Source organism: Rhinolophus hipposideros (assembly GCF_964194185.1).
Source record: "Rhinolophus hipposideros genome assembly, chromosome: 20".
NCBI lineage: Eukaryota > Metazoa > Chordata > Mammalia > Chiroptera > Rhinolophidae > Rhinolophus > Rhinolophus hipposideros.
This window is the reverse complement of record NC_138066.1, coordinates 22,638,274-22,649,000: the sequence shown is the minus strand read 5'-3', so window position 1 is coordinate 22,649,000 and position 10,727 is coordinate 22,638,274. Positions and strand designations below refer to the sequence as shown.

At 41.9% G+C, this 10,727-nt stretch overlaps 1 protein-coding gene across 10 annotated transcripts in view; it reads right to left on the bottom strand.

The window, feature by feature from the left end:
* ACACA (acetyl-CoA carboxylase alpha) overlaps positions 1-10,727 on the bottom strand; it is a 255,219-nt gene that overhangs the window by 25,906 nt on the left and 218,586 nt on the right. For all 10 annotated transcript variants that reach the window (XM_081029227.1, XM_081029226.1, XM_081029223.1 and 7 more), the window contains 3 exons: positions 10,347-10,443; positions 7,057-7,153; positions 5,997-6,132 (listed from right to left, as the gene is read on the bottom strand). In XM_081029227.1, the coding sequence (XP_080885353.1) occupies positions 5,997-6,132; positions 7,057-7,153; positions 10,347-10,443 (330 nt within the window). The remainder of the gene's footprint in view (positions 1-5,996; positions 6,133-7,056; positions 7,154-10,346; positions 10,444-10,727) is intronic.

The window sequence follows — 10,727 nt, the reverse complement described above, 5'->3', positions numbered from 1 at the left end:
ATAAGCTCTTAATATGTGCAGCTAATAGAAATGGATCCTTCAAAAACGGCATCTTTCACCTTTTATCCCCAGTGTCCTGTCCAGTGCCTGGAACATAAGTGTTTGCTGAATGAATGAATGAGCACATACACACTTCGGAAAGGACACAACCAGAAAGAAAAACAAATTAATTCCTTAGCAGTTGCATTTTTATCAGGGTTTCAGTGAGAGGAAAAAAATTAAATGCATATATATTTATTGGAAATATCACACAGCCACATAAAAAGTGGAGCCACCTCTTCATTTTGCTAATGAGTACACTCTGGAATGTCCCTCAAAGCCAGGAGCAGTCTGAAGAAAAGGGACCCCTGATACATAAATAAAGTGAAAGTAGGATCAGTTATTTATTTCCCAGTAATTTATGAACTTCTTCCCATTTCCTAGCTCACTAAAGTCTAAATATTGCTAAAGCTTTAGGTTTATGATTTCAGATATTTAATGAGTACTTCAGTGGAACCGCAATGGATCCTTTTTAAACACCAAATAACAGGTTCAACAGAGTTCAAACTTTCCTATCAAAGAGAGGATCTCAATTTGGAATAAATCAATTCTGGAAATCCAAAGCAAAGAAGCATTTTTCAGGAAGTTAAGAGCAAACCAAATAGAAATTGCTTTCATTGTAGTAACTGGCAAATTAAACTGCCACCTTCTCCAAAGTAAAAATGGCTCTAGAGACAAACCATCAGTGAACACAGTTTACTGCAAGGCATGCGCCTTTCTCCATTGTCCCAACCTGATTCATCTGTGAAGACTTCAGAAATTCCAAAAATTCATAGGCTGCCCCAGGAAAAACTCCCTACTCCATGAGGAATGTGTATGGTCACATACTCTGTATATATGATCAGAGCAAAGACATTTCTTCCCTTGGGAGGAAAGCAAAAACCAAAAAAATTTACTGCTAATTACACAACTGCTGTATGAAGAGCAGGGAATAAAGGACTTTAAGCGCTTTACGCTAATTCTGTGGTTATGAAAATAATTGCTCAGTTCAAATTATTTTAACTAAATTAATTCTTTAGTGGATATTTCAACCAGTGCTACATAATAAAATAATTGTGTAATTAGCAGTACATTTTTCAGTGCTGCCAAGAGCACAGTCTCAGAACAATAGAAAGGAGTGGCCCTCAATGGTATCATGCACAGAGAAGAAACAGAAGGCGTAGATAAAAGAAGTAAAACAACAGAAAACAGCATAAAGAAAGTCATCTTACGTGGAAAAGAAGAGTGTGTTAGAGGCAAATGAAGGGAAAGTTTCCAGTCTCTTCATTCCTGTTTGTTAAAGACATATCTATGCAAAATCTGTCTTTGCACTATCTATGATTAACAGACCCAGCTCCCCAAAAAGAAAAGGGGACTCTAAAATGTACTTTAATTTATTTAATTAAAAAAAACACACCATTTGATTTCAAAGTATATGCAAATAGTTTGGGATGAAGTTGAGTGTGTGTGCATTTTTCATTTTTGTAAAATAGACCCTGGTCCCTCCTTTTATCATCACAGCTGGTTTACTGCATACCGGCGAGCACGGCTTCATATATACACACACATAAATCATTTAATCATCAGAAAATCATCTTGTTCTTATATCCAAGTTACAGTGAGTAAACTCAGGTTTAAATAAGTGACTGAGTGGCAGAAATAAGACTCAAACATAGACCTTTTGGGCTCTAAGGTCCACATTCTACCACTTCATTCTTAACTCATCATTCTTATTGCAAGGAAAGGTCTTAAGGCTGAGGTGATCTGCTTTCCAGCACCTGATACAACGGCTGAGTAAAACAGAAACCAGAAAAGAGACTTGAATAAATGTCTGAACATTTCTAAATTTTGCCTGGATTTTTTGTATGGTCAGAAATTGTACTGATGACATTACCAGCTTGGATCTGAACTGCCACACAATTATCTTCAGGCCCCAAGACTGAGTAGAAAAGGAGCATCGAGGTTCATTAAAGCTGACAAGCTGGGGACTGAAAATAATGCCTCCATCTAACCTGGAGCACCAACAGACCCACAATCCAACCACCAAAACATCCCAAAAGCAAAAAAGCCTATTAAAACACAAATACTCAAACAAACTCTACAAACAACATGCTCATACTGAACCAGCTGCCCCAAACTACACATTTTGAAAGGCAGGCTGAAATACTTGGCAACAATCTGACACACATTTGTCGGAAATCCATATTTAAGAGACAGAAAAAAAGCACAGCCAAAAATAGCAGGGGAGGGGCTATTCCCAAGGGTTTAGGCTAGACATCAGTCTGGGGAATTTTAAAGCGATGCCTATGCTGCCAATTCTCAGGCCTTGCGAAATACAACTGGGAACGGAAAATACGGACATGTTCTTCATTGGAGAGGCGGGAGCAAAGAGCATCTGCCTGAGCGGTGATCACACAGCCTTTCCAGTGTGTTCTCAGCACCCAGACACCAACCCTGCCCACTGGGGCCTTCACTGTTACACAACATGGATAAAGTGTGGCCGCCACATGTACCAAGCAAGGGAGCAGGGTGCTAGGGTGTTTCCACAGTGCCTCCCACTCTCAAAACTGGAACAGATCATATTGGCGTGGGGCGAGATTATCTGTTGGGAGCTGAAGGTAAACATTAGGCATACGTAAGCGGCATAAACGTCATCTCGCTCATGAGTTCATTATGGCTGGCTGACACTGTATTTCAACATCCAAGTAATCGGAGACTTCAGAATAGACTTTCATTCCAGTTAAAGTTTTCCATAAATGTTTTTTTATTGTTATTTATAACCTGTCCCAGGAAAAAATAATAAGTATAACATGAAAAGCCAACTGAGAGTGACCCTGTAGCACCATCAGTGAGGTGGCTTAATATCACTGGGATTTGCATGCTATCAAGCTATTCATGCTGAGGCTGGGACCCTGGTGCTAATTTCTAGTAAATTTCACGCTTGATGTCTCCCTGTTGTGGGTCATTGCCGGTTCGTCTAAATAAACTGCTTCCAAATGGCTCTTCCATCTAAATATTCAGCCAGTTTTTATAATTTAATTTTGCATTATGCTGAATAGCCTTCCGGCCAGATAGAGCTCATTGGAAAAAAAGCACCAATACCATCTTGACATGCTTTTATTTATTTATTTATATTTTTACTGCTCGAATTAGACCTCCTAGGCCGACTAGTAAAGAGTTTTTTTTTTTTTCCCCTCCACTAATGTCAATTTTCAGCATAGCAAGAGCTGTCTCTAATCTTTTCCTACTCATTACACACAATTTTGGAGTCATTTTACCCACAGTGCAGTCGGCTCCTGGCTGTGTGTTTGTGTGCACTGAGGGATGGCATAATTGTTTATTTTCCCTCCCTGCATAATCCCCAGCCAGTATTGAAACCAAAACTGCAAACATCTCCCCAAGGGATATGGGATGACTCTCAGCTTAGGTCCCTTTACATGAGATAATATGTAGAAAACATCCCGGTCTGTGTGTAAGTACGAAGGTGGAGCTCCCCCCCTCCTACTTTTACACCAATCTCTATCTTTCCCAGAGCCTTTTCTGTCCTAAGTGACGTATAAACGGAAATAGCAGCACCAAAATTCAGAAGAGAGACTGACCCTGGTCTGTATCAGGCCAATGACTAATTTTTGACCAGGGAGAAAAGGGGGGAGGTTAGTGTTTAATGGGCACAGATTTAATGTTATGGATAAAAAAGTTGAGTATATATAGAGGTGATGGTTATACAACATTGTGAATGTATTTAATACCATTGAATTGTACACTTACACCTGGTTAAAATGACATACACTGTGATGTGTATTTTACCACAATAAAGAAACATAACTGATTTCTGAGCTCTTGACGTTTCTTGTCACAATAACCAAGGACAACACCAAAGCAGAGGGGAGGGAGGTACGTTAATAATAACTTTCTCAGGAACCTAGATACTCTGTTCTAGGAATATTCTAGTAGATCTGGTCTGGTCTTAGGCTCTAAAAAAACCAGCCGTCTGTGCTGTAGGAAATCAGACAGATCTGTGTTCCTTTCCCAAATCTGTCATTTTTAGCTAAATGATCTTGGGAAATTTACTTAACATAAGTCTCAATTTATGTAAATTGCAGATAATAATATAACCTACCCTCAGAGGTGCTTGTTGTGATGATTATGTAAGATAATGCATGTAAAATGGTTAGTACAGTTTCCAGTGAAAAGAGCTCAATGAATCTTAATTGTTGTTGTTCTTATTGGTACAGGGCGAGCAGCCAATCTGGGCCTGAGCCAAAATATGCAGCAGAATTAAAGCTTTTCCCACAAGAGGTACATGGCAAACTTCTGAACTCTGAACTCGTTAGACAAAATAGCCAGGCTGAGTTACGCCTAAGTAGTGTCAGGAACAGCAAATTCTCAGTGGCCCCTGGAAGAGATGTACCTAAGGAGAGGTAGAACTGCATTCTCTCTTAAGTCTTAATGTAAATCTTACAGCCAAGGAATTGGGGATCAAGCGAAATCTGATGCTAACTGAATCTCATGTGTATACATGAAAGGGGTTTCAGGCCCCCCTCACCAAAATTTAATATAGTATCATCCTCTTGTGAACACTGTGGTATGTTCTTTATACGTTGTAGCTTTATCATCCTTCCTAAGACATTTTTCTTGACTCCTTGAGGCACTGTCTGTTTCTGACTTGCTTCTGTTTTGTCTGCAGTAACTAGCATAATTCCTTGCAAATAGGAATCCACTAAAAATGTGTAGAATTCACTTGTTTAACCTATACTCTCAATATCTTACGGCATTTCCACTGATTTATTATCTTTGTCCAAAAACAATTCACCTTGATAGTCCAAGAAAGTATACAGATGTGAATTTGCATGTGTAGTCAAGTCTCCCCCAAGAAAAGTAACAAAAGTGGTAGCTCTCCAGCAAATATGGGCAAAGGGGACCTTTTGAATTCAAAAAGCAAAAAATTTCCCTAGTCTTCTACATTTTGCCAGGAAGGCCCGGCCTTGTAGGGCTTTTCCTAGCCAGATAAGGGAAAGTTGTTGAAATAAGACTCTAATCTCTCTCCACCCATAGCTGATAATCTATAAAAGGGGAACTTCTCCAGTGTCTTCCCTCAGAGCTAGAGATGCTCCTGCCCCAAGGTTTTCTGGGTGAGAGTTCATCCTTCCATATTTCATACAACCGTATCTCTGATCACTCTATTTACTCCAGCGGCATCCACTGCTCCTACTCTTCGAACCCATTCTACTACTTGAGAAAACTGAGCTCTCCCCTCCGTGAATGAAGTTGACACTCATGGGCATAGTCATCCCCTCCTGGTAAGTAGTCGCTGTTCTCGGTGTGGCCATGCATCTCTGGCCACTGGAGAGAGCTTCATTGCTCTAAGAGGCAGAGTGTGTTTCCTTTGGTGTTCCCTGAGCTGTCCACAGTGGCTCTGCACACAGAGGATTCTCACTTAAGATGGTGATACTGCTGCCTAATCACTAAGCAATTCCCACAGCACGGAGCAGGGCCTTTGTAATAAAGGGCTAATATGCTGGAGCCACAGGCCCAGGGCTGTTGTTGGATAATAATAAAACATATCACAAATCACCACAAAGAACAGCCTCTGGTATGGCATTGGTTTGTTTCCTTCTGGAAAAGGCTAATTTCAGTATCCATCTTGGTCACTGTAGAGTGGTAAAGAGTGCAGCAACAAAAAGTATGCCCAGAGAAGAGGGTCAGAGACTAGCATGATCGGACTTCCCAGGACCACCACGCACCTGTGGAAGCTAGCACAGAACAGCAGTCCACGTGGATAACACTAGAAGGTTGTTCTGAGAGTTTGCATGGAATTGTAAAACACACTGAATTTTCCCATTCAGGTGGCAGCTCAGAAGACATCTCAGAGGGAGCATAATCCCCAAAAAGCCTAGGGGGATGGATGCCCACAGGCTCTGCCCAGCATAAGCCCTCTTTCCCCTTCTGCCCCTCCAGCCCACAGCCAGGCCAATCACCTTTCATCCCACCAGAGAAGCCTCTCCAGTTAGCAAAGACCATCAGAGGCAGCCCTTCCCGTTTGAAGTCCTTGATGGCCTGAAAGGTCTTAAACGCAGAGTCTGGGAACCAAACCTGGCCAGCCTGCTGGATGATCTATTGGGGGAAATGAAAGAGGAGACACAGTTAACAACACAGTTTGAGGGGGAGTCTCTACAAGGTGAAGGAGGTTTGACTAATTAAAAACTCAACATCAAGCTAAACAAACAAAAACTGTTGTTCATCCTGAAGATGTTCTTAGAAGAAAACAAACAAACAAACAAACAAAAGATCCTGGATCTTTGACTTTGTTAAACACTCCTCTTTTTAAGTCCTGATCACACTGCCACTCTTTAGTCCAAAAAGGGAAACCTTACTGCTTGTAATGGAAGTGTGCAGTCTCCGGATCCTTGTTCTAGGATTCCCAAGGGCCACTTGAAGTGACTCATCTACACTCCTCAAAGCAGCCAATTGCCCACAGACTCCAAGTCCCCTCAGCTCTGTGCTTAGTGCAGTTTTTTCTGCTCTGTGGTTAATCAACAGGAACCCTGATAGGACCTTGTGCATAGCTTCCTCCCCGGTCTCTCCCCACTCTCATTTTCTGGATCTTGTCAGAGTGTGGAAATGTTATCCATCCTTTTTAAAAAAATGGGCTGTGGTGTTCCCATTTTGGCAGACTCCATTTTTAACTCTAGTAGTAGCTCCTCCATCTGTGTGATCAGAGCATCTGGGACCTCAGAGCCTTCGGCACTGCGTCGGCTGCCTTTCTGTAAGACCACACCTCCAACACAAGTAGACTGTTTTCTAGCATCAACAAGACAATGCAAAGGCCTATTTGATTTTTCAGGCAGAATTTAGCTTGTAGTCCAGTTAAAATCACCTTAAAAGTGAGTATATGTTGGTCTGAAATCATTCAAGGCTGCTGACTGCCCTTCCCTCCAAAACTGGTGGTTTGCAGTGCTTGCAATAAATGTATCCAGTCTCTGCAGAAAGGACACACAGCTCCAAACACAGGTATACAGAGAATTCGAGGTGCTCTACCTTGGCTTCAGAATCCAGGTTTGCAGGATCAGCTGGGGTACTTAGTTCTACTGTTCGGGTTTCCACAGCAACTACTCCCACAGGTATTCCTCCTAGCCTGATAAAAAAATGAGTCACATAAGAACCCAATGTATGTCAACATGACAGCTAGTCATTTATTTTCCAATCCTACATCAAAACATTGGAGGAAAAAACTGGAAACAAATACAGACAGCAAAGGGAAATCTGATTCTTCTTGCAGTAAAATGTAAGACTCTCTAGATTTGGTGAATATGGTAATTTTTGTAAATACGGTGGGAAACTACCTTTAGAATCACTCCTCTCAACACAGGATAAATTGAAACCAAGGGTTGTAGCAGGCCAGCCTCTGCATTTAGACTCAAGAGCTCAGCATATGCACGAGTGCCTGCACACACATTTTTGTGGTTGCCAAGTGAAATTTCTCAGTTCCTCATACAGCATCTCTTTGGTGAAGATGGAGAGAAATGGTTTGAAAGGTAGTAGGAACCTGAAAGTTTCAGCAACTGATTTAATAAATGCTGGCATTGCTGGAATAGAGCCGTACTTTTCTATGGAGAATTAAAACATAGTTCCAAATAACATCTGAAGGTACAGTAGGTCTTACCATTGGGAGTATAGATGGGGAGTGAGTAGGTATGTTATGGGGATGATGACAAGCATAGGGAGGTGATTAAACAAGCCCTTAACCTTCTCTTTCATCGGCAAAGAGCTACAGGACGGGGATACCTTTCAGTAGTAATCTTGGTGAAACAGCTGATCTCTACTGGAAGTACATATTTAATCTCCAAGCTATGTTAGTTTAAAAAACTGTTGAGGAACTCAAAGCCTCTACAACTATACTCCATGAAACCTTGCCGAGTTGGTCTTCATAAAGATTTCCTACTAAAAGTCAATGAGAGAGAGAGAGAGAGAGAGAGAGAGAGAGAGAGAGAGAGAGAGAGAGAGAGAGAGAGAGAGAGAAGGGGGGAGGGAGGAAGGAGAGAGCGAGAGAAGAAGAGGAAAGAGGAGGGGAGGGGACAGATTGCTGCAAGGTACAGCTACAGGGCGAGTCCCTACTCTGGAAAATGTAATTCAATCTTCAGTTTCTCAGCTGCGTTCCTTGGGGTTGGGACTAGGATGGGTTATAGTCTCTCATTCCTCCATGGCATCTCCATAACAAACTTTTCCATGAAGGATGGTCTTTGGTTGTTACACTGGCTACTGGAAATGGATTCTTGTCGTACAAGAGGCCTGACAGGGGCCTGAGTGGGGACCACCCACCCCCTTGTCACTTGCCTGCACTGAATCAGAATCAAAAGCCCTCTAGACAACCAGGCAATGAGCAGGAGGTACACAGGAGGGTTTAGAAATATTTCTCTTCACAATGATTAACAATCCAACTGGAAACTTGTAATTGCAAAAGCCACCCTAAATCGGTAACTTATAACTTATATATTAGGGCCCATGTGACCTAATAAAGAACATCTTTATCCGAGTATTACAGTTATTTATTGAACTTGAAAACAGCTCAGAACAACTTCTGTTTTCTATTATACTTCATATAAATTTTATCAGGCTAGCACTTGAAGATGCTACATCTTGTTTTATAGTGTGTCCCTGGACAAGGTGCCATGGAATAATAAAAGACAATTTACAGCCAATAGCACACATATTCCAAACATACATACCAAAGATGAGTTTTGGCAGCACTTACAGTAACAATCCCAGAAGAATACATTTATATTTATTTCTTGAAATGCCATTGCTTTTGAAAGAAGCTAGCTCCATTTGTGTTTTATATAGTTGTGAGCATGTGTATGTGTTTGGAGTAAGAAGCCCAGAACTCATCAGATGGAAAGAAAGGGAGAAGTCAGAGTCCTCACTCTGACTTCGCAATAAACAATGGCAGAGCTAGCCAAAGCCAAGCTTGACTGATCTTGCTCATAGACAATCCCTATTCTCCCAATCGTAAGTGTGAAGCATTAGTCTCTTGGTTCCCATGGGAGGATCTTAAAAACCTTAACAAAGGTTTGGCTTTCTGAGGCTTAAAACCTGTCATGTTTTTTATAGACAGGAAAACTGAAGCTGACTAGATGAGACAAATTTTCAAAAAAGTTGGTCTGAGTGTGATGTGAGGAATCTCTGTAACAAACCGATGGGTCCCGGGTAGGAGAGGGCTCTCTCTCTCTCTCTCGTGCACCCCCCATCTCCACCTCTCCAGTGGGAATTTCATCAGGCAGAGAGTAATTCTCACGGGGACCCAGAAGCCTGGGGTGAAGTGGAAGGGCCTGAGCTGCAAGAGGAAATGGGAGCTAGTCCCTGCGGGTTTCAATTTGGGCTGACTCGGGGCCTGACTCTTATTCAGAGTCACGGTGGAAGCTCCTGTCTGTGGGATTTGCGATCTGATGGCTCCTTGTCACTGGCAGCATGAGGCGTGCTGACCTGCTGTACTGAGAGAACCACAAAGCCTAGAATTATTTTCAAGGCTAGAATCTAAATCTCAACCCAATGTGGCATGTTTGAGAATCTTGAGCAGGTGCCACTTTTCACCCAGATAAGGAAAACTGATTGCCCCCGAGAGGCAGCTGAGCGCCAGGTGTGGGTCCCCAGGGCAGCATGTCTCTGCAGTGCCGGATGAGATTAAGATCGGCCCTGGCAGGGGCTCGTTACGGCGAGCGCTACAGATTATTTCGTGCAGAGCTTGCTATGGAGTGAAGCACTTCTTCGAGTGGGTATTAACATTTAATAGAAACTTCAATTTCCCACTTACAAAATACAGGTATCCCAGCAACCTATTCCAGCTTGTTTTACTCCTGTTTCAGGTAAACTGTTTTTTTGCAATACAAATGTGGTGATAAGCCAAGATAGTACATTTGCTACTTAAATAATCTCGATGCCATGAAGGAACTTCTTTCAAGTTACACAGAGAAGTAGATAAAGCTGATTCACTTATTACTTACTCCTGAAAGGTCTTAGGGGAGGGGATGGGGATCATCGGTGGGCTGTGGCTATTTACAAACTCCAAAGAGTTTTTCTTTCAGCATTATAACGAGGAAATGTTGTCAAAACCAGACTTCAGATTCAACACGTCATCGGAGTGACACGCTAAATAAATGACTACTGGGAACCAGCACTCCTGTCATGCTGCCTTGGGAAGGACTATAATCCAAAATTCTTAGAAAGTTTAGACAAAGAGAACATTATTGGTAGGAACCTAGATAGTCATGGCCCTTTCCTTTCTTGTTTTTCGTTGGGAGGAAAAAGAGCTTCCAGAACAAAAGAGCTCTTACCTGGCTCTGCCAACCACCACAGTCTGTGCCCAGGGTTGCATGATTTCTGAGAAAGACCCATAGTCAAAAAATCCACTCAACCACTGACCTTTCTGGGCTATAGCAGGAAAAGAAAGAAAACAGAGAATAAAGACAGTTAATCCATTGAACATGCACCGGAACTGGCAAATTTATGGTTGGATTTGGGGGATTATTTGGGGAAGTTTGTTGTGTTTTTTAACCATGTTATAATAGACGGAAGCATTAGACAGCTGAATGTTCATTTGCCTTCAGACCTCATCTCCCATTTCATTTGCTGGGCTGCATATAAAAAGATCCATTTATCAGCAAAAGCATCATTTATTGTTAAACGATGGGGTTCAGCTAGCAGAGTTTGCATTG